The sequence below is a fragment of the Leuciscus leuciscus genome (assembly GCF_965113295.1).
Source record: "Leuciscus leuciscus genome assembly, chromosome: 16".
Taxonomy (NCBI): Eukaryota; Metazoa; Chordata; class Actinopteri; order Cypriniformes; family Leuciscidae; genus Leuciscus; species Leuciscus leuciscus.
In genome coordinates, this window is record NC_138740.1 from 4,562,839 (window position 1) to 4,587,553 (window position 24,715).

Consider the following 24,715-nt stretch of genomic DNA (forward strand, 5'->3'; position numbering starts at 1 on the left):
ATGGTTATTTCACCCAAAAATGAAAAGTATTCCATAATTTTCACACCCTCAAGCATTCCTAGGTGTATATGACTTTCTTCTTTCAGCCAAACACATTCAGAGTTATGTTAAAATCTTAAGTCAGAGGTCACTCTTCCGCCACAACTCGACTCGCGTACGGCCGTTACCGGAAGCTTTAGTGATTATAGTTTATAAAGTTATAAATATGGATATTTTTCTTACACAAATGCATGGCTTCACTTCAGAAGGCCTTCATTAACCCCTGGAGTCGTATGGATTACTTTTATGATGGATGGATGCACTTTTTGGGCTTTTTTTTTTTAAGGTACCATTCACTCCCGTTTTAAAAGTTGGAAGAGCCAGGATATTTTTTTAATATAACTCCGATTGTGTTCGGCTGAATGAAGAAAGTCATATACACCTAAGATGGCTTGAGGGTGAGTAATGTTTGGGTGAACTAACCCTTTAAAATGTACTGTAATGAATAAAAATGAGTCAAATCAAATGCATACATGCGGGATGTGGTTTGCCAGGGAAGTAGTGGGATTTCCCTGCCTCTGCTTTTGATTTCCCCATTTCTTGAATCACTAATATAGTGATAGGTTGTATCCCTTATTTATTTAGGTCAAACATGATTAATTTCTGACAATCGATGGTGAAATAAGTTTTCCTTCCGACATATTAAAACATGCATTCCAGAGTAGAGCGGTAATAATTGGATTAATATTATGTTGGAATTCTAGGTCAAATGTTCATAAGTAGTTGTTAAATGTTCATTTTACTAGCTAATACTGTCCTTGACGTGATTATGGTCAGCGCAACGCACTGTCACTGCCACCACTCTTTCATCACACCAATTCAATTTCTTTTTTCTGTTATAGATTTTATTTTCAGCGATACATTTTTTCAGTAGTGTGCGCGACATTACGACTTACTTTATCAGAATTTATCAGAATAGATGGATAAAATGGGTTTAAAATGTTTGACAGCTTAGGGCCTGCAAATCATATAAATAAATTCATAGTAAACATGTTAATTGTTAAAAAATATATTTAATTCAATAAATAATATATTTAAACAGTTAGACTATTTTCTCTACTTTACTGTTCATTTTATATGAATTTAACAGTTTTTTTCTACATTGTCTAAATATTTACACATCTGTACATAACAAATCACATAAAAAGAACATCATTTATTTATTCTTACTATTCACAATATGGGATTCTAATTAGCTACTCATTATTGTCCAAAGTCATTTTACCGTAATATAAGAAACAAATTATTGTAATGCAATGTTTCATGTTGTTAGCATAAAATAAATTAAATTCAACAAATAAAACAATAATGGATAAATCTTAACAATTGAAATATCATAATTGAACAATTTCAACAATTGAAATACATTTTTTCTACATTACTTTCTTTCTTTCTTTCTTTCTTTCTTTCTTTCTATCTTATGATTTTGGAGTGAAATATGACTAGGAGAATTTGAAAAAATTAAGTGAAATTCCCCCCTGTATCAAAGCACAGAAACAGAAAGGGTCTAAATCTGGGGAAAATAACAACATGGTAAATCAAACTGATAACCTTGAGCCATAGAGCTTACAGAGTTGGTCAGATTCCCTACATGCATTGTAAGTAAGCTTTTAAATGATGTGTCAAGTGAGTTGCTTTTATTTTGTCATCTGAGCGGTAATGAGCTAGCTTCTTCAGGTAAAAGAGTAAAAACACAAATAGCAAAACATAATAGCAACTTAATCTGGAAAAGAATAATTAAAATACACAAAACTTTGGCTTTGTTGGACTGGAAAAGCCGAACCTACGGCAGCATTCAATAGCAGGAGGTTAGGGGGTGTTCAGAACTTTAAGGGTGTGGTGAACAGGACAAGTTTTACATATATATATATATAATATATATATATATACATATATGTATGTATGTATATATAAACCTATAAACAGATACAATCTAAGCTAATAGACTCATAAGTGTCTTTGTTATATTTATACCGATGTGAAAACATCTGGATTGACCCTATTACTGCAGAATAGATGCCTTATTACCCACAGCTGTCAGGAGACTTCACCTAACACTTGAAGAGTTTAATACTCTGCAACAGTTGAACAGAAATAAAGAGATACATGTATAATATCAACTCTTTGAGCGTGTTGTGCTGATGTGTAACTTGATCCTGCTGATCACATCTCCAGCCTCTTTGTTCAGACCAACCAGCGAAACATTCTCAAAATACATCCCTGAACACTTTCATTAGGAGAAAAAACATTAGGAAAAGTTCGTTAAAAGTCTTTAGAGATGTCAATCGGTGTCAACTTACATAGTGTTTGTTGGGGTTTCTTCTCTTTTGCACATCTTGAACAGTTACTTCTAGTACAGTCCGCCGTGGCATGTTGTAACACTCTCAGACTAAAAACAGATACACAATAACGTTCAGAGCCACAGCAGAAAATCTGATAAAGTTTTCCGCATGGATCTATAGTCATTCGCTTGTTTGTCTATCCGTTTCTGCGGGTTTATAGTCCACGTCGGATTTCCTGCAGTCTGGACCGAGTGAACTCCCAGCCTATCCCAGCTCACCGACTCTAATTTAATTAAAGCCCACCGTATTCACACATCCTACTATGGGATTACTTGACTCATGAATATTAAATACGTATCGCGACGTTCGCCCAACAACCCTCACTGATTGGCTGAAGGGCAGCCATTGGTAAGTGGGCGTTCGCCAGCTTCCGAATTATTTATTCCAAATATGGTGAAGGGTTGCCTTATAAATATTAATTAGGCTACGTGACTAGACGATTACTGGGAATGCCAGTCCGACTACATTTATATTCATGAATTAATCCTTCGCCATAGTATTGATTCGTCATTTAGCTCTCAGATGAGACCAACCCAGTGGGATAATTTAAAGGGAAAGCGCACAATAATTTGATACAAATGTATTTTTACCCTGTGTATATAGCTCACGGCAAAAATGTAGCAAACATTGTACACTTTTTTTTTGCAGTGAACATGAACTGTGTAACAGCAGGAATACAAAACACAAGTCCTGCCACAACATGTCCCCCCCACCCCCATGATTATGCAGCATCATCCATGATTTTTCTTTCGTGGAATGCCTGCAAAATAGTTACCATAACAACGAGTGTAGTTATATGTGCAACAAATTAGCAATGCGACACACACTGTAAATTCTGGAGACTGATTTTTATTTTTATTTTTTGAGAGTGAGAGTGAGAGCACATATCTTTTTCACGCAAGGAAAGCATTAGACATAAAAAAAAATAAAAAAAAAATAAAGAAGAAAAGGATTGAAGATTGATGCTAGAGGTTACAGTAAATGGCATATGGTGGGATGCTGTCATGTTGCCAGTATATGATTTGGAAAAATGTATTTGAAAATATGGATGTCTTCAAATCAAATACATTCTCATTAAAACAACTAGTAAATAATTTGATCACAAATCTATTAGCAGTTCATAGTCTGAGATTTTTTATTTTCACATCATTAAAATGTCAATCAAGTTAATTAATATGTGTGAGAAAGTGTGGAGTAAATCTGAAAAAGATAACAGGCTAATAATAATAATAATAATAATTAGAGGATTAATAATAGTTATTATTCTTACTGTTGTTATTTCCCTGTTTTTCTGTAGATTTGTGCTGCCATCTTGTGGTACTTTCATGAAATAAATACTTTATATATTATTGTAAAGCTGGTAAAAACAGTCAATTTGTCGTGTTATTTAAATTAAGTTTTAAAGCTATAATTCCTAATGAAAGCATTTAGGATCACTGATTTAATCGTCCATAAACGTGTCTCATATGAAGTGCGATGGATCAGAGCCATCACACATCTGGAGTTCCAGGTGTGAGGTGATGCCAGAGAAGATCTCCTGTTGTGGTAACAAGTAGCCCATGGCCTGTCCCTGAACAACAGAGCCAAAGTAACCATATGGACGGATGTTGAAGATCTTCACACAGTGCACTGAGGAAAAGACACAGAATAAGTAAGTAAGTAGAGACAGTAATGGGGCGTTGGTCAGCATTTCTACTAACAGCAGCTGATGTAGAGGGAGGTTAATATGGGTCAAAGACAAAAAAGTATGTCTAGTTTAAAAACTAGTTTAAAATGCATGTGCCCAAGTCCATATAAATGTAATGTAACAACATATGTTTCTAGACAGATGGATAGTTATTTTATTTTGTAGTGACAAGGATTTTATTTTTCATGTAAGTCATTATGTCATATACCTTTGTTATAGAGTTTTACACCATCATTTTGAACAGAGTCTCTCACTGTTCTCCCAACAGGACCACCGAGGTTTCCAGAAAAAGGAGCGTTGATGATGCCATAATCACTGCACACAATATCAATTCCCTTGTGGATACCTCCATCACTGAAGATACAAGAGAAATCACGTGTCTTAAAAAGCAACAACGAAGCAAGAGTTGTAGTTACTGTTCTGGAAAATGCTAAAACAAATAGAAAAATGTTTAATGTATACAAGTTTGTAAGTTCGATCCAGGCTTCTGATTGGTCAACAGAGCATTATGGCCAAACTAAAATTCTAACAACATTATAACAACATGATACAAAACACCTTTTTTTCATATCATCATGCAGCATCGAGGTATTTTCGTTGCATATCACATTCTGTTATGTCAGGGACTATAACTTTTAGCAGAAGAATTCCACTTAAGGAATTTGCTTAATAAAATAGTGCTTTGGAAGTGGTTCCTCAATTTCAAGCACTTTGATTTCACAGTGGTTGATTATTGAAGAGGATAGATACATTTTTTTTTTCTTTTTGTTAAATGAAGGTCACATTTTCTCATTATTATCATCATTGACAAATGACAGAAGACATTTGCAAGTTTTGATTCTTACAATGGATTTGTACGTCTTTTTGTTTTCTGTCTTATAAAATATCCCATTTCTAGCCTGACGTCGTCGTACTCAGATTCTAGTCAGAGTATGAGTCTGATAATGCTCCACTGGGCTGTGATTATGGGGCGTGTTTCAACTGAACCAGGAAAGAAAATGCCTCTGCACTCAATAGCTGGGTTTCAGTCACGTGATTATGATGATGCGCGATTTTAGAGGGAGGGCAGGAAGTAAACACGGAGAATACGTCTTTGGAGGAATACGTTGCGGAGAGTCCGTATTGTACGGATTTAGATCCAGTTTCAAGACATAGATACAAGGAGTTAATTAACAGATATGTTGGACGTGACCCGTTCCTCATGAAGATGAGTGAGTTTTCGGTATAACTTAAAGATTTGCCGACAGTCGAGGCTGTTGACATCACCAACTATCTGGTCCTTCAGACATCGTACTACACCAGACAGCAAATGTAGGCCTATAAAAGTCTGGAAGCGTACAACTTTTTTGTCGAAGAGATGCCTCTGATTTAGGCTGCTTTCTGGTAACCAAGGTTGACCGTTGGAGCCCAGTCTACCGACTCAACGTCACTCAAAGCGCTAGGGCATCCTAAAAAGTCCCAATGAAGTCCATATTAGACTACCGGTAACTTAATAATCACTACTAAGTAAATGAGCATTTAACGACAACCTAATGCTATATAAACACAGACACAAAAACCAAGTTAGCTAGCTAACATACCTCCGACGAAGTGGTCGCTGCAGACACGGGCATTAACAGACTCTGCTCCTCCCGACCGCATACGCTGGTTTAAAATCCACTTTTTACGGCGTTGTTCTGTGAGCTTTTTACATTTCTCACCTTTATGAATGACAATATTTGGTACTCTATAAAACCCCTTTCCCTTTTCTCGGTTAGAACGATTGGAGCAGCCGTAAATTACACAAAACATGGGCATTTTTTCAGAGGGAAGATCCTCAGCTATTTCACTTCCTGCCCTCCATCTGAATTTCGCGCTCTGGCGAAGCAGCAACGTGACGTCACATGAAACCAACCTATTGGATAGACCTACAACCAATCAGAGCAACGGAGTAAGTGACGTATGTTCTTCATTCATCTTTCCGATCGACAAATGCCTTGATCGCGGTTCTCTGTTCCTCTTTTAAAATCAATGCGCTGTCGACATCTTCTATAACAGACGCGATGGCGGAATCTACACATCTCAATTCTCCAGCGGCAGTCATCTTGGCTGTAAACGAATTCAACCCAAGCGCTCTTTGCTGACGTGGATGATTACGTTACTGTTGATCATCTGTCCATCATCGTATAAAACCCACCCTGGCAATTTGATTGGTCCGAACAGCTCTGGTTCGAGCATAGTTTCTCCACAACGGATCAAGTCCAGACCGAACTTCCCGACCTCAAATGTTGGGGGCGGGGCTTAGTTTGGCTGTCATCCAGGCTATCCCATTTCTATTTCGGTGTGAGAACCTATTACAAACAATTCAGTGTGTGATCAAACTGAATCTTTTTGCAAACACGTTTGACTGATTGATCTTGGATCCCTAATTCTGATTCTAAACATTCAAATTGATTGCTGAAATATTATCAGAGAAAAGGATTCTCAGGTCGATAAACGTGTAATTTACATATAAGGATATGTCAGTAATATTTTACTGGGGTACAGCAGCATTTCTCTGGGGCTTGTCCCCCAGTAAAAAGGGTCTAGAGACGTTCCCGCCGCCAGACCTGTCCAGCATGATTGACTCCCTTGTTCCACCCAGGACTCTAGCTCTTCCTCCTTAGCTGGTGGACTCCTTGGTTTTGGCCTGGCCTTTCTTGTCGCCCCAGCCAAGGTTTTCCAATCCTCAGCCTCCACCTTAGCTTTCCGATCCCTCGACTTCACTGTGGTCCTCCATCTTTTTGGCTGCACCAGGGTCCTTCGTCTCCCCGGCTCCACATTGGTTGGCCTAGGCAACTAAATAAGGATATTTTACAGGCTGCATATAGCAAGTTCTGGAAACAGTTCTTCAGGAAATGCGCAGCACACAGTCGAAAATGTTTGTTGTACTGTTCTGGAACAGTGTTGTAAATAAAGCAGAAGCACTGTTTTCTAATTGTGTCCTCTTTTGGAAGGCCAAACAAAGTAGCTTGGCTTTCGCAACGAAAAACACATCGTTTCCATGATATGGCGGCGCCGGCGGCAACAATAATACAGCGAGAATAAAAGTTCTGCCTTCTTTCTTTGCGTATACATTTGGGCGGTGTTATGAAACTCTGCCCCCACACACTGACGTAGATTTGTGGGGGCGTGTTTGAACAAAGCGTTTTAGGAAGGCGTGGCAGAGCCTTAACTTTTATTAAGTATAACTCTTTAGGTCTGACACTTTAAGCGTTGTAACTGCAGATCTTAAGGCCATTGCACACTGAGTCCGAAATTTTCGTATGCTTTTTTTCGTGTTCGTCAGCCTTAAAATTCGTCACGCACAGAAACCTTGCATACTGAGTCCGATGCGTATTTATTAAGCCTTTGCGGAAAAAAACGCAAAAAATTCTAAATGGATTCGTCAAGCAGTGAGGATGATTTTGTTGCCCTCTTCTTAAAAAGAGAAAAAGAAAGAGGAAATATTGGGTCCATCCAATCCTGAGATTGCGCCGAGAGGAAGGAGAGTTTCACCTCCTTATCAAGGAGTTGCGAAATTATCCAGAGCGATTCAAAATTTACCTCAGAATGTCAGTGGAACAGTTTGATGCTTTGCTAGCAATACTGGAGCCACATATTAAAAAAAGACCACCACCAATTTCCGTGAACCAATCGATCCTGAACAGAGACTGGCAGTTTGTCTAAGGTATGGACACACACAAACTCACACACACGTTTTTGTTTTTCATACAGTACTTTGTGCTGCGAGACGAAGTGTATCAACTTGTCAGGCGCCATTCTGGATTTTGTCGTTCGCTTGTACGGTGGTGGCTCTGAATTGTCAAAAAACCTCTCAAAATACTGGCTGTGGATGCGACAAACGCAGAAAATCGAACCCGATCCAAATTTTTTTATTACGGACGAAAGTTTCATAGACAGTGTGCAAGCGTGATTGACATAAAGTGAGGTCGATTTTTTTTTTTTTGTGCGAAAATTTCGGATGCGAATTTCGGACTCAGTATGCAATGGCCTTTATGCATGCACAAACAGCTACATAACAAGAAAAAGGACAAGAATGTTGTTTCTGAAATACCTTCTGGAGTTAAAACCACCACAACCATAGCTGTCACAAGCTCGCACTCTGTTGTGATGACTGCCAGCACACAGAGTACCCCACACTGCAGCTAAAAAAGGGGCAAATAAGTTATTCTGTCTAATTTTTTAAAAGTAACCTATAAACATTTAGTCAAATCTAGAATCTCGTCAAATAGTGGAAAATCAGACCTGGTGTACAACACTGGCGTGATATCTCTCCCCGACATTTATCCTTTAGGTATCTGCCCTGACAAATGTAGGTATTATGCTGACAGATGCCTCCAATGCTGGTGCAGTCCATGTCATTTCTTGGCTTGGTTCCTCTAGTCCGGGTTAAGACCTCTCTGCCTCTTCCAATAATGGTCAGTCTCTTATCAGGTCGGGTGATTTTCATTTCCTTCCCCTGAACTTTCCTTTTTCTGGCTTTCTTGTCATTTTCATGGGAAATACCCATGAGAAAAACTGTAAGAAGCAATATAAATATTGGTTTAACAGTGTTTAAATTTAAGCTGTTATATTGTAAATATAGTCAAGTTTAAAATAAAATACAAGTTTACTGAAAAATATTTGAATTGATGCAAATATTGTTAGTTTTAGAATAGGGGTTAAATCTGCAGTGCTGGGGAGGCTCCAAGAATGATTAAAAACATCTAGGTTATGTATCTAACCAGGGTTCCCTGAGAAGGAGAACAAGATGCTGCATCATGGAGTTGATGCTATGGGGGAACGAAACCACAAGCAGTTCTGTCTTTGCAAGGCTGAGTTGAAGGTGATAGTCCTTCATTCAGCAAGAAATGTCTGTCAGGTAGGCTGAGATGCGAGCAGCTACCGTCAGATCATCTGGCTGGAATGAGAGGTAGAGTTGTGTGACATCAGCATAGCAGTGATAGAAAAAGCCATGATTATGAATGAGAGATCCAAGTGATGACATGTAGATGGAGAAGAAAAGAGGTCCAATCACTGAGCCCTGAGGCACCCCAGTAGCTAGATGTTGCGACTTAGACACCTCACCCCTCCAAGACACCCTGATTGAGCTACCTGAGAAGTAAGACTTGAACTACTGGAGTGCGGCTCCTGAGATGCCCTTCGTTATGAGAGCTCAGAGGAGGATCTGGTGGTTAACTGTGTCAAAAGCAGCAGACAGAGCCAGCAAGATGAGTACTGATGATTTGGAAGTTGCTCTTGGATGGGAGGGATTCCCCACAGGTGAAATTCCTCTACATATTAGCATTGTCAAACCAAGGCCATAGTAGAGCATCCCTTCACCTTGCATCAATGCTTAGGGCCATACAAAGGGGAGATATGTCCTACTTAAAAAACCCAATACACTGGGGGAGAGCAGCTTAACCCTGACTTAAATAAAGGCACTTCTCCAGGATCTGCTATAGCTAGCACTTTACTCTAGCGCCAACTATAGAATGCTGCCTACCTCTACTTGTTAGGTTCTTGAACATGGGTCATACTAGAGAGACCTATAAAGCGCCCATCTCATCCTATAGAGGGAATCCATACTGTCCTACATAACTCTACAAAAAGGGGGTACACTTACCAAGCAACCACCCACAAGGGAGCATGCAATTCTAATTTAGACCTTAGTATATAGGTGAATATGGCTCAACCCTGGAAAAAGATATTTCAGGATATTAGAGTGGAGCAAGAGAGATGGGGAGATTGTTCCCTTTCAAGGGAACTCGAGCTGCGTCGAGACGCGGTGGGAACGCCCTGCGTGATTGCGTCGTGAAGCACGTGTATAATCAGTCCAATGGAAAGACGAGACGTCATAGGCGGTTGACGTCATCGACCAGGAAACTATAAGGCAGCCCCGCTGACACAGATTGCGTTAGCTTCTGTGCCTTCAGCAAGCGATCTGTGTATTCTGTCCTTGTCATATTTATTGTTGTCTGTCAAGTTGCAATATATATATATATATATATTATGGCAAAAGAGAGCAAGCAAGCGTTGTGTTGTTCCCTGCCCACGTTATATCACGGGTGGGGACACACACTTCAGCTTTGTGTTGCTTGTTTGGGAGTGGAGCATGCCAACAATCAGTTCTCCAGGGGACTGACTGTGAGCATTGCGAGTAGCTGTCCGTGAGGACGCTCCGCTCCCGCCGGCCGTTCTTCGAGGAGGACGGTTCGGTGCGCGCTCCCCGAGGCGCGGGTCCCGCTGCTGCCGAGGCACAGCGTCGACGCGCATCTTGGGGATCGCAAATGGATCGAACAGCGGGGTTTGAGACGGGCCCCGCCCTATCTCTGCCTTCACCTGTTAGATCCAGTGCCTTATCTCGGGGAAAAGCACGCTCTGCGGTTTCTCCTCCCCGGGATGAGGCACTCATGCTGCGATTTCCAGTTCCGAGGAATTGGTATCGTTAGTGTTTTTGTTAAGAGAACAAAACAATAAAAAATATAAAGAATAAAGCAGATGTTTATGAGTTTTCAATAAATAAATAAATAAGTCCGCTCATAACTCTGTTGAATAAAGAGGAGAAAAAGAAAATAAACTTTTAAAAAGGAGGTTTTATCTAGTGCTGTTGCTAAGTTAAATATTACTGGCCAGCCGGTTATTATGAGAGTGAAAATATAAGGAAAACTCTATATCTCAGCCTCCTCGTCAGGGAATGCCGTCCACACTGAGGTGTCGAGATCGTGGAATAAACCAGTTTCTATTTATGTGTTTAATCCCCAAACTTCTACTATAGTAATGCTATGGGTATTAAGTATCATGGTATGACAGTGCCTCGAGTTAAAGAGACGCTTGCGAGCTATCTCTCTCCCGAGTCGGCGTCATCATAGCCCCGACGTTACCCACCAGCCATCATAAAAATAGATTTTTTTTTTTTTAAAAGGCAGCGCTGGTGGGTAATGTATATAAGGACATGGATGAATGTAAGGATGTCAGCACTGACGCTATTTGAGAATTGCGTTGCGCAACAGATAACTATACCGGGGAGGGACGGTTTCGAGAAATCGTTTCTCCTCGGCGTCCTCTGGGGGGCGACTCTCTGAGGAGGGTCGCAGCGCTGCCAGTTCGGTTGTTTTCCTGCTGGTGGCCACAGAGTGATATATATATATACACTCACCTAAAGGATTATTAGGAACACCTGTTCAATTTCTCATTAATGCAATTATCTAATCAACCAATCACATGGCAGTTGCTTCAATGCATTTAGGGGTGTGGTCCTGGTCAAGACAATCTCCTGAACTCCAAACTGAATGTCAGAATGGGAAAGAAAGGTGATTTAAGCAATTTTGAGCGTGGCATGGTTGTTGGTGCCAGACGGGCCAGTCTGAGTATTTCACAATCTGCTCAGTTACTGGGATTTTCACGCACAACCATTTCTAGGGTTTACAAAGAATGGTGTGAAAAGGGAAAAACATCCAGTATGTGGCAGTCCTGTGGGCGAAAATGCCTTGTTGATGCTAGAGGTCAGAGGAGAATGGGCCGACTGATTCAAGCTGATAGAAGAGCAACTTTGACTGAAATAACCACTCGTTACAACCGAGGTATGCAGCAAAGCATTTGTGAAGCCACAACACGCACAACCTTGAGGCGGATGGGCTACAACAGCAGAAGACCCCACCGGGTACCACTCATCTCCACTACAAATAGGAAAAAGAGGCTACAATTTGCACGAGCTCACCAAAATTGGACAGTTGAAGACTGGAAAAATGTTGCCTGGTCTGATGAGTCTCGATTTCTGTTGAGACATTCAGATGGTAGAGTCAGAATTTGGCGTAAACAGAATGAGAACATGGATCCATCATGCCTTGTTACCACTGTGCAGGCTGGTGGTGGTGGTGTAATGGTGTGGGGGATGTTTTCTTGGCACACTTTAGGCCCCTTAGTGCCAATTGGGCATCGTTTAAATGCCACGGCCTACCTGAGCATTGTTTCTGACCATGTCCATCCCTTTATGACCACCATGTACCCATCCTCTGATGGCTACTTCCAGCAGGATAATGCACCATGTCACAAAGCTCGAATCATTTCAAATTGGTTTCTTACACATGACAATGAGTTCACTGTACTAAAATGGCCCCCACAGTCATCAGATCTCAACCCAATAGAGCATCTTTGGGATGTGGTGGAACGGGAGCTTCGTGCCCTGGATGTGCATCCCACAAATCTCCATCAACTGCAAGATGCTATCCTATCAATATGGGCCAACATTTCTAAAGAATGCTTTCAGCACCTTGTTGAATCAATGCCACGTAGAATTAAGGCAGTTCTGAAGGCGAAAGGGGGTCAAACACAGTATTAGTATGGTGTTCCTAATAATCCTTTAGGTGAGTGTATATATATATATATATATATATATAGTTTTTCTGATGTAAAGAAAAATAAAGATAAAATATGTCTTTTCTTCTGGACGCTCTGCTTTCAATAAAATGAAGAATAAATTATTCAGCGCCGTTCCAGAGGTTTCTTCCTCACCGATCTAATGTTCCTGAGACTGCTGGGCGGGAGCAGTCTCAGCCTACTAAAGCTCCTCGCAGCATAAATAAAATGCAGCAAAACAGAGCGTCGCCATTCGGGCTCATCCACAATCGAGGGGGACCTGGGTGGCGGTCGCAGTCTAGCCAGTTAGAGATATGCAAGATCTGAGGACTGTTTTATCTCTAAAATAGCTTGGATGAAGAAGCCCTGACACCGAGGCTGCAGGCTTCTAAGGGTGGTCCCCTCCGGGGTAGGGACGGTTTTGAGAAATTGTTTCTTCTCGGCACCCTCTGGGGTGTGACTCTCTGAGGAAGGGTCGCAACGCTGCCAGTTCGGTTTTTCTGCCGGTTCGCCGTTTCAGGACACCGAGGTGTCAGCGTCCCCAAACGATCCTCCGAGGAGGGTCGTAGAGCAGTCATTTCGGTTTCCCTGCCGGTTCGCCGTTTCAGGGAGCCGAGGTGCCTGCTTTTTTCCAGCGATCCTCCGAGGAGGGTCGTAGGAACAAAGCTAGTTAGAGGTAGGCAAGATCTGAGGACTGTCGTTATCTCTACTAAAACTTAGACAAGAAGTCCTGACGCTGAGGCTATCAGGCTTCTGAAGGTTCCTCTGGGGCAGGGACGGTTTTGAGAAATCGTTTCTCCTCGGCACCCTCTGGGGTGCAACTCTCTGAGGAGGGTCGCAGCGCTGCCAGTTCGGTTGTTCCCTGCCGGTTCTCCGTTCAGGGCACCGAGGTGTCAGCGTCCCCATACGATCCTCCTCCGAGGGGCGTAGAACGGTCAGTTTGGTTGTTCCCTGCCGGTTCGCCGCTTCAGGGCACCAAAGTGACTGTTCAACCAAATTCAGAGGCCAGTCTCGAGAGACTGGTTCTTCTAGTAGAATTTCTGGCAGCGTGGAAACTACTGCCATATATTTCTCAGTGGGTCCTGCACACTATAGAAAAGGGTTCAGAATTCAGTTCGGTTCTCGTCTGCCCAGATTTCTAGGGGTCCTCCCCACAGTGGTGGACCCCGAGCAGGCTCTGGTTATGGAGCAGGAAGTACTGATACTTCTGCAAAAGGAGCTATAGAAGGGGTTCCTCCTCCCAGCAAACAGTCAGGGTTTTACAGCCGTTACTTCATTGTTCCAATAGAGGGTGAGGGGTTGCGTCCTATTCTAGACCTGCGTCAATTAAACAGCAGGTTTCAGAATCTCAAGTTCAAAGTATGCTTACGCTAATATGATTGTGTAACAGATTCAGTCCGAGGACTGGTTTGTCACAATAGACTTGAAGGACGCGTACTTCCATGTATCTATCCATCCTCATCACAGGAAGTTCCTGAGGTTTGCTTTCGGGGGCGAAACATACCAGTATTGGGTTCTTCCCTTCGGCCTAGGTTTATCACCCCGCATCTTTACAAAATGCGTGAATGCAGCTCTGGCTCCTCTGAGACTCCAGGGCATTCGCGTATTAAATTATCTCGACGATTGGTTGATTTTAGCTCAGTCCGAGCAGTTGGCAGATCGGCATCGAGATGTCGTTCTGTCTCAAATAAAGAGGTTGGGGTTGTGTGGCTCAACGCCAAGAAGAGTGTGCTCCTCCCAGCTCAGAGGACCACTTTTCTGGGTGTTTTATGGGATTCGACAATAATGCAAGCACGTCTGTCTCCTGCACGCATTTCTGCGATTCTCACAGCCGTAAAGGAGGTAAAACTAGGCCAGTCACTCACTGTGAAACAGTTTCAGAGACTGTTGGGGCTCATGGCAGCTGCGTCCAACGTAATCACTTTTGGCCTTTTGTACATGAGACCTTTGCAGTGGTGGCTCAGGATCAAGGGGTTTTCTCCGAGGGGAAATCCATTTCGCACGATCAAGGTCACGCGGCGATGCCTTCGTGCCTTGGTCATGTGGAAGAAACCTTGGTTCCTCGCCCAGGGCCCAGTGCTGGGGGCTTCTTGTCGACGCGTAACGCTTTCGACGGATGCTTCCCTCACGGGATGGGGGGCGGTCATGAGTGGCCGCTCGGCGAAAGGTCTTTTGCAGGACCATTAATGTTCTTGGCACATAAATCGGCTAGAAATGATGGCGGTATTTCGAGCTCTCAAATACTTCCTGCCAGACCTGAGAGGTCACCATGTGCTTGTCCTTCCGGACAACACACTGATGGTCTCGTATATCAGAGCAGATATCCTGTTGAGGCAGGGGCTGAGGCCCGGGGAATGGAGACTTCACCCCAAGGTGGTGGAGCTCCTTTGGGAGAACTTCGGTCAAAACTCAAGTCTACCTTTCGCATCGTTTTATACAATGCATTGCCCTATGTGGTTCTCCCTGACACATCCAGCTCTGCTTGAACTGGATGCAACTTATTAGGTGTGGTTGAGGCTACACCTGTACGCATTTCCCGATATCTTTGCTCCCGGGAGTTACTCTCATCCGGAGTTATGGATACTATGGGCTCGGCCTCTGGGGGGCCCAGCTCATAGATTCAGTTCTCTCGACTGAGGTCGTGGAGACCATACTCCAGTCTAGAGCTCCCTCCACGAGAAGACTGAATATCTGAATCTTGCTATCTGCCCTATGGTACAGTACTTGATTTCTGCAATTAATTTTTCTTTGCTGGGTTATCTCTGAGGAGAGATTCTTATTTCGTCTTCTCCATGGTACATGAGGCTGAGGCCTGCACGTACTTGGATTTGCACCTGGTATGGTGATAGTCTTTCTTCACCCCTTGCCGGGTTGTATTCCTAGGTCCCTACTAAATTTGCGGGTCATTTGTGCTGCAGGCCTTCTGTCCTCCACCTCCAGATCAGGAAAAACTGAATCTGTTATGCCCTGTCTGGGCTTTGGATGCTTATGTCCACAGAGATGCCCTGTGGCATATATATAAGAGCAGTTATTTGTCTGCTTCGGGTTACCTAAGATAGGTTGCCCTGCATCTAAACAGATAATGAGCAAGGGAGTAGTTGAGGCTATCTCACTTGCTTATGAAGCGGCCGGACAGCCTTCACCTTTGGCTGTCCCGGCCCATTCTACCAGGAGTATGGCTGCCTCTAAGGCTTTATTATCAGGAGTTTCACTCTGACATCTGTAATGCGGCAGGCAGGTCCTCACCGCATACATTTGTTAGATTTTATGACTTGGACCTAGGCTCCACTCCAGGGTCTAGGGTGCTTGTTTCCTAGTATGCGCATGGTCTTCATACAGAACAGGCATTTGTCATATGGCGTAGTGGGTATAGGGTTCCCACCGCGTCTCGACGCAGCTCAAGTTCCCTTGAAAGGGAACGTCTCAGGTTACGTATGTAACCCTGGTTCCCTGAGAGGGAACGAGACGCTGCGTCGCCTTGCCATACTCCCTGCATGCCTGTGATCGACTTGCTTCGGCTTTTCAGAAGCTAACGCGATCTGTGTCAGCGGGGCTGCCTTATAGTTTCCTGGTCGCTGACGTCACCCGCCTATGACGTCTCGTCTTTCCATTGGACTGATTATACACGTGATCACGACGCAATCACGCAGGGCGTTCCCACCGCGTCTCAACGCAGCGTCTCGTTCCCTCTCAGGGAACCAGGGTTACATACGTAACCTGAGACGTTTTCTCTTTTCATTTACACAACTTCACTGGGCAAGATCATAACGTCACATGGCATCTCCTACCTGTAGCAGTATGCAGATGATATTCAGCTCTATTTTTCATTTAAACTTAATGCTCCATTAGCTCCCTTGAGAGCCAAATGTGCTCTGTTAAAACGCTAGATTCTTATCCCTAGAGAGAATCAAGCAATATCAGAGCCTTTTACTATGAATTCATCACCATGAGAGCCTCCCATTGACTCAAGATTTCCTCACACTCCGTGCAAACGTTAGAATCTAAACCCTCAGGAGAGAATGAAGCAAGGACAGAGCTTGCGGTGAATGCAACGTAATGAGCGCACCCATCTTTTATCTAACGCACAAACAAACAAGTGGCTCCTGAAGAGAAAAAAGCTGATGATGTGTATCTGTCAATCTGCCTGTGACATTATGGAATGTCATCGGCCAATGAGATTGGCATGTTTCTTACATGTGCTTCAGACGACGGTCACGCTGATGGCATAGAACTTTGACGCTGTGTCATGGAGTTGATGTTATTTCAACTCCATGGCACAGTGTCAAAGTTCTACTTCGAAAAGGGAACCCCTGCTGCAATGCTTAATGGAAGTGTTGTCACTGTTGACAAAATCCGCTGTCTCAACTTCCCCATCTCCCAGGCAAGCCTTTTCGGCATCACTATCGAGGACAATACACCCCTCCACCTGTCTGTTGCCAAGGACATCACCCTGCTGCGTATACATCTGCTAAGGTACCATTCACTCCAGTTATAAAGCTTTGAAGAGCCAGGATATTTTTTAGTATGACTCAGATTGTGTTTGGCTGAAAGAAGAACTTGCACACCTAGGATGGCTTGACCCTTTAACCTCAGTGCTCTTTCTAGATCTCCCTTTAAAGGTTTATAGGTTATCATTAAAAATCCATTTCTCTATGGAAAAAATGAATGGGATTTTACTGTACAGTAGAACCCCACTGGTTCACTTTATGTTGAGTATTTCAGCACAGCTGGAACTCTGTATTGACCAGACACCATTCAGGATTGTTACGGTCCATTTTATAATGTACCTTACATGTGTAAATCTTAAACTATATTTCTGTAAAATTCAATACTTATGCACAATATAAAAATACAGAGAAGTTTTATTGTCTTCTGGGAGGTTAGTCATTAATTTCATTCCACAGGCCTGAAATGAATAAATTGGCAGTCTGTAAGCTTGGCATTCAAAGCCACACTGTGTTCTGGCAGTTTTTCAAATTGAAATAGGCTTTGTTTTGTATTAGTGCTTTGAAAGAGCAATTTTCTAACATTTCAAGAGAAATCTGCATAATACTCATGCTGTCTCAGACAATTTTGTCCATATAAAAAAAAATCTATTGGGATGTATTAGAAGCATTGTGTGAGGAACAAAATAAAATCTTCCCATCCACAATAACTCTCAAATCTCATTGATGTTTCCCCATACTCTCTCTAATGCGCTACTTGGATACAAGAAACACAATAACTAGTGTCATTTGGTATCACGTACATGAAACATGGTGCCACCCATTTTGGTATTTGGCAGTCTATTCCTCAGAAAGCTATCATAAATCAAGACCTGCAGTGCATAAGTCATATACATAACTTTTGCAGTACTTATAATAGCACTGCTCTTTTTGGAGATTGTATGCTGTATGCTTTCATTGTATATCAATTTTCATATTTGTGTCTCCTGAAAGAAACAAAGTAATACAGGTTTGGAACAGCATATATCACTGACAACTACCCAATGATTAGCTTGCTTAGAATTTATTTCTGCAATCATTCATAAATATTTTCTTTGCAAGAGGTTCGAATTTCCAAAATGTTAATGACAAATTCCTAATATGTTGTCTAATGATCCAAAACACGCATCTATTCTTGGTCTTGTTCAACAGCATGTATGTAATTATGGAAGTCAGTAAGTGGAACGATCTCATTAATCCCAGCATTATTGCTGCATTAATTCCTCAGTCAATCTTATGCTACTTGGAAATAACTGTCCTCTTTCCAGTCATTTAGGACTCTGAAGAGTTCAATTTCATAGAAGGGTGTTTCTTTAATTAGGGGCAATTTCTTCAATGTGGGATCTTTTTAAACATACGTTTCACACTCTTACTACACTGTAAGACAAAAAAGTAAAAAACAAAAGTTACTGGTCATTTTCTGCAAGGACATTTTCTGTTAAGTTTACGGAAATATCTTAAATAATTTTAAAACACATCACAATTCAATATGTAATTCAAAATACTGATAAAACACCTGTGAAACATCTTTACGGAAATTACTCAGTACATTAGCCACTGTTTTTATGGACTTTTCTTGTGTAGTTTATTATTTAATTTAATATTAAATGGATCAAACAATGGACATACAATACATGCAACATACAGTAGATTGTTCTGTACGTTTTCTGAAACAGCATGATATAATTTCCACCGCAATGTTAGCGCAACATTTCTTAGATAGCATTCTGTAATGGATTACATTTTAGTGGGATATCATACTATTTTTTATTCATTTCGCCTGATGTCCACTCTTAAAATGATTAAAACATTATTAAACAATTTTACAATTATTAACACATTACAATTATAAATAAATAAATAAATAAAAACGTACTCGGTTACCTAATGTAACCTCGGTTCTCTCTAGAAGAGGGAACGAGTATTTAGCTTACGCTACGGGGGAAAGTTGTCTTTTCTCGAGATCTGAAGCCAAAAAATTATCCTTCATTTTGTATTTATTGTCAACGCAGTGCGGCAGCCGAATGACCATGGCAGGCTACATAAGCGTGCTCATTGGCTGTCCAGTGGCAACCGCTGCAGCCTACCAGTGAGCCCCCGCTTCGCGCCCTCCACACCCCTCTAACCGTCAGGATGGGTGTGGCTAGCGTGTATATAAGGAAGGAATCAGAGGCTGAAATCTGGTTTTCGTAGTCTGAAGCGCAAAAGCTCGTGGCGCGACACGGCAGGTTACACAATACTCGTTCCCTCTTCTAGAGAGAACCGAGGTTACATTAGGTAACCGAGTACGTTCTCTTACGAGAGGTTCTCTCGTATTGCGTAAGTTAGCTTACGCTACGGGAACCCCTTGTCAACGCCGTGCGCGCCGAGCAACCAGTGCATGAGTCCCAGGGAAACCGGGGAAACCACATGCTGGAACAGGTGGCCAGTCAGAGAGACGGGCCAGCACATGTAATAAGCACTTCATATAAAATAGAGCGGCACTGCCGGTCTAGGTATCAATGTAGGCAATGCGGCCAGCAGCGCGGGCCAGCACAGTACATAAGCACATCATAGGGGAAAATAGAGCGGTCTCGCCGGTCTATGTGTAGAGAGAATAATCCCCAGCGCAACTGAGTGGAGGATGGGGGGCCAGCGGCGCGGGCCCGCACCGGTACAAAGGCGCGTAATGGGGACAAAAAAGACAGAGCGGCTCAGCCGGTCTGTGTACAGAAATACTCTTCCCTTGGTGCCACACCAGAAATATTAACAGTACATGAACGTAGTCTGCACATGAGTGACTGGGCAGAACATACATATCACTTATACTGATAACAGTTTAGCCTGCAAGGCGGGAACTTCCAGGTTATAAAACCTCACAAATGTAGATGGCCCAGCCCGCCGCCATGCAAATATCGTGAATAGAAATCCCGCTGGACCAAGCCCACGACGAGGCCATGCCTCTAGTGGAGTGGACTCTGATACCCATAAGGCACTGCAGGTGTTTGGAGGCGTAGGCTGCTGCGATCGCGTCCACTATCCACCTGGACAGGCTCTGTTTCGAGGCGGCGAGACCCTTGGTGCGCCCACCAAACGAATCGAAGAGCTGCTCGGAACGCCTAAAGGCGGCGGAGCACGTGATGTAAACTCTCAGCGCCCCGACGGGGCATAAGAGGTTATCACTGTCCTCGCTATCGGATGCTGGCAGAGCTGACAGGGAGATGATTTGCGCCCTAAAGGGGGTACCAATCGCTTTGGGGATGTAACCGTGTCTCGGTTTGAGGATGACTTTGGAGTCATTTGGTCCGAACTCAAGACATGCGGGGCTAACAGATCCCCCACGCGTTTTACTGAAGACAGAGCTATCAGAAAAACGTTTTTGAACGAAAGGTATTTCAGGTCCACGGATTCAAGCGGTTCAAAGGGAAAAGCTTTCAGGGCCTCCAGGACCAAGGACAGATCCCAAATAGGAACCGAGGGGGGCCGCGGGGGATTCATCCGTCTGGCTCCTCTGAGGAAACTGATGATGAGCTCGTTCCTTCCTATTGCACGGTTCTCCGCGAACGCTGCAATAGCCGCAATATACACTTTGAGCGTGGAGGGGGACCTGCCCTTGTCCAACAGCTCTTGTAGGAAGGAGAGCACCCGTGGAACCCCGCATGTACGTGGATCCAGGCTCTTAGTAGCGCACCATTTAGAGAACACAGACCATTTAGACGCGTAGAGCCTTCTCGTGGAAGGAGCTCTAGACTGCGTGATCATGTTTACGACCCCTTCTGGCAGGTCAACGGGTATCCGTTGATTATCCATGCATGCAGAGACCAGCGCTCTGGATGGGGATGCCAGATTGATCCACCGGCTTGAGAGAGGAGATCCTTTCTCACCGGGATCGGCCATGGGGCTAAGTGCGACAGCCTCACTAGCTCTGGGTACCAGATTTGGTTCTCCCATCGCGGGGCTATTAGGAGCGCTGGGTGGTGTGTTTCCCTGATCCTCTTGATGACCTGTGGTAACAGGGAGATCAGAGGGAAAGCGTATAGCGGGAGGCTGGGCCAGGTTTGTGCCAGCGCGTCCTCGCTCTTTGAGAAGAACGTCGGGCAGTGAGCGTTGACTTTTGACGCAAAGAGGTCGACTTTCGCCCTGCCGAATAGGCGCCAGAGCGACTGGACTGTCTGGGGGTGCAGAGACCATTCTCCCGGTGGAATGATGTCTCTGGACAGTCTGTCTGGGCCGACGTTCAGGTGGCTCGGCACGTGCGCAGCTCTCAGCGAGCGCAACGAGTGATGAGCCCACACGAGAAGGCGTTCTGTCAGTTTGCAGAGGTTCCTAGATCTGACACCGCCCTGTCGGTTCAGATAGGACACCACGGACATGTTGTCCTAGCGGACTAGAACATGGTGATCCCGTATGAGTAGGAGGAAGCGCTTGAGCGCGTTCTCGACCGCTATCATCTCCAAACAGTTTATGTGGAGGCATTTCTCCTGGTCTGACCACAGGCCAAAGACCGGTTTGCCCTCGAAAAGAGCGCCCCAACCTAAGTTGGATGCGTCCGTCGAGATAACTTTGCGGTGCGAGACGGCTCCCATTGTCACTCCCCGCTGGTACCAGTCGGCCGCTAACCAGGGCTTCAGTGCTGAAACGCAGCTCTGAGTCACTCTTATTCGAATGCCGCCGGAAGCCCAGGCTCTGTGAGGCACTCGGGCATTCAACCAGCGTTGCAACGGGCGCATACGCAGTAGACCCAGCTGAAGCACTGCTGCAGCTGAAGCCATACAACCCAGCATCCTCTGAAATGTTTTGAGAGGTGCGGTGCTGCCCGGCTGGAAAGACGCGGCCAGGCGGGCCGTCATTGCCACAGAGTCCAGTTCCAAACCCAGAAAATAGGTTGACTGACTGGGCAGTAATGAGCTCTTGGTCCAGTTGACCGTGAGACCCAGGCTTTCCAGGTGGCTGAGAAGCACTGTTCTGTGAGCGATAAGCTCTTCCTCTGACTGTGCTAGAATCAGCCAATCGTCCAAATAGTTAAATATTCGCATTCCCTGACCTCTCAGGGGAACGAGAGCCGTGTCCATGCACTTCGTGAATGTACGGGGTGCTAAAGACAGGCCGAACGGCAGGACGATGTACTGATATACCTGACCGTCGAAGGCGAATCTCAAGAATGGCCTGTGACGGGGTATTATCTGGATCTGAAAGTAAGCGTCTTTCAGATCGAGGGAGATAAACCAGTCCCTCGGGCGAATCTGCGCGAGGATCTGCCTGGTTGTGAGCATTTTGAACGGTCTTTTCATAAGACCTTTGTTCAAATATCTCAGATCCAAAATCGGTCTGAGAGCTCCGTCCTTCTTGGGAACGAGAAAATAACGGCTGTAAATGCCTGACTCGCTCAGAGAAGGGGGTACCGGTTCTATAGCCCCTTTGCACAGAAGTGTCGCTATTTCTGCCCGAAGTAGATGTGCTACTTCCCCATTCACTCTCGTCTCTGTTCGCGCTTGAAAGCGCAGGGGGCGGCGAGCGAACTGCAGAGTATAGCCCTTTTTTACTGTGCTCAGCACCCATTCTGACGCGCCTGGAATAGCTTCCCACGCTTTCGCGTGTGCAGCTAGGGGCAGAATGGCCTCCCGGCTCTGATTGCCACGTATCGCGGGCTCGAGAGCTTGATACGGAGGCGCGGGCGCAGCGCGCGCGCTCTCGGTGCTTAAATACGGCGGCTCGCATGCAGCGATGGCTGGCCGTTTTACACACAGTGTCCCGGTGGCTTTGGACGGGGAACATATAGTGTGAGGCGCGACGCGTGAGGGTGGCGTCGGGGGGCGAAATGTTTGTTAGTATGCACAGGCACAGGACTTACATTTGAAACATGACTGGTAGTGAGAGGCTGTGTAACAGAGCGGGCAGTGAGTAGGTGTGGGCACGGGAGGGTGGACACGTGACCTACTTCTAACACTCGAGCGGCTTTTGCCCGCTTTATGAGAGTGGGCTCTGTGAGAGACACGGGATTTATAGTGCTTGTGTGCAGGGGTGAACACAGAAACGTGGGCACATTCACTACACTTGAAACACATGCGCCGTGAGACAGGCGGAGCGACAGCTTGGTCGAAAACTTCAAGTCGAGCCCGCAGGGTCGACATTGAAAGTTCCTCGCACTCGGGGCAGCCGCCCGTAGAGAGTGCGGTGGCGGCGTGCTCGCGGCCCAGGCAGAGAGCGCAGATGAGGTGGCGGTCTCCGTTGCTGAGCGGGGAGCGGCACGAGCCGCAGGAAAAACGAGGTATTTTGAGAAAAACGCCTCGTGCTCTTTTAGGAGAGAATGAGAGAAAGTATGTGTCGCAGGGCAGGCACACACAGCAATGAAAGGATATGTCGCCGGATAGCGTAGCAGGCACGGATGGCTGAAGGCGGCGAAGGCGGCCGGCTTCTTCAGGCACTTTCCTAGGCTTGCTGGTCGCTGGTTTCAACGGCGGCGGCTCTCAAGATCCAGCGATGCGAAGAGCTTCGCTGAAGACAAGAAAATCAGATTTCAGCCTGTGAGCCCTTCCTTATATACACGCTAGCCACACCCATCCTGACGGTTAGAGGCCTCATTGGGCGTGACGTCACACAGGGCTCACTGGTAGGCTGCAGCAGTTGCCGCTGGACAGCCAATGAGCACGCTTATGTAGCCTGCCATGGTCATTCGGCTGCTGCACTGCGTTGACAATAAATACAAAATTAAGGATAATTTTTTGGCTTCAGATCTCGAGAAAAGTCAACTTTCCCCCGTAGCATAAGCTAACTTACGCAATACGAGAGAACCTCTCGTAAGAGAACAAATAATTTAATTTTATGCATGGCTATTTTCCACCCTTTTTCTGACCATGCGAATTAAAAGTATATTTTTGGTGCTGCTTTAAGTCTTCAGTGTAAAGGCTCACTGTTCTGATTGGAATTTTCACATAATAAATACACATCAATGCCCCCATCATAATGTTTGTTTTAAAAACGGAATAATGGCAAACCATCAAACATCAGGGTGACCATATGTTCTCTTTTTCTCAGAAATAAAATGTACATAAAAGCATTTGTAAAGTAGCAAAAATCTATATTTTTAAGTTTAATATGACCTTCACAAAAAGAAATCTGATGAAAGTGCCAGTAGATGAAGAAACCCAAACTCTGTAGTTAAAATGCATCACAGATGCCTAAAGAGTCAGTCTACTTACAACACGCCAGGAAAAGAAAAATCAAGGACATTTTCAACGGCATCTTTTGAGGTCAAAGGTCTGGGAAAAAGCAGGAAATAGTTATGAATATGACATCACAAAATATTGAATCATTATTTCAATTGAATATACAGATCCAAGGTTGCATCTAACATACATGTAGTTTACAATTAAAATAGTGCTTACCCTAGTGTAGAACCCAGAGCAGAACAAAATGAGCCTTGTGTCAGTTGAGGTAAACATGAGCTTATGCCACACGATGAGCCTCGCTTTGCCAATGTTGATATTGGCCAGTAAAGATGTTCCTTTGCCACATTTCAGAGACACGCTTTTAGAAAAGTATTTGAAACATGAGAGAAACATTTTAACTGTATGACATCCTTGTCTTCTTCAGTACCATTTTAGTAGCCTATCATTGGTACTAGATTTTGTTAATATTCTGAATTAGATTTTCTATGTGTATTTTCTGTCCCCTTCATCATATTCACTATGACGTACGTCATTGCTGACGAATGGGGATCGCTTGTGAGAGCCTATCTACTTTGAGTGAAACTAAACGAGCCAATGCACATTGGCATGCGATAATTGCACCAGCTGCTGTGAGCATATAATGAGCAGCAGTTGCGT

The 24,715-nt window shown here is 44.1% G+C and overlaps 2 protein-coding genes across 3 annotated transcripts in view; both read right to left on the bottom strand.

Annotated features, from left to right (window-relative positions):
• The window catches only part of sh3pxd2b (SH3 and PX domains 2B), a 53,964-nt gene extending 51,351 nt beyond the window's left edge, over positions 1–2,613 (bottom strand). For both annotated transcript variants that reach the window (XM_082141258.1, XM_082141257.1), the window contains exon 1: positions 2,340–2,613. In XM_082141258.1, coding sequence (XP_081997384.1) covers positions 2,340–2,411 — 72 coding nt within the window. In that variant the 5' untranslated portion in view covers positions 2,412–2,613. The remainder of the gene's footprint in view (positions 1–2,339) is intronic.
• An 808-nt stretch (positions 2,614–3,421) lies between these two features.
• Positions 3,422–24,131, bottom strand: LOC309477510 (leukocyte cell-derived chemotaxin-2; the record flags this gene model as incomplete). The annotated part of the gene is made up of 5 exons (XM_082140789.1): positions 3,422–4,010; positions 4,277–4,422; positions 8,144–8,234; positions 8,335–8,607; positions 24,089–24,131. The coding sequence occupies 5 exons, from the start codon at positions 24,129–24,131 to the stop codon at positions 3,844–3,846; spliced, it is 720 nt and encodes a 239-aa protein (XP_081996915.1). The 3' UTR covers positions 3,422–3,843.
• Positions 24,132–24,715: the final 584 nt, after the last annotated feature.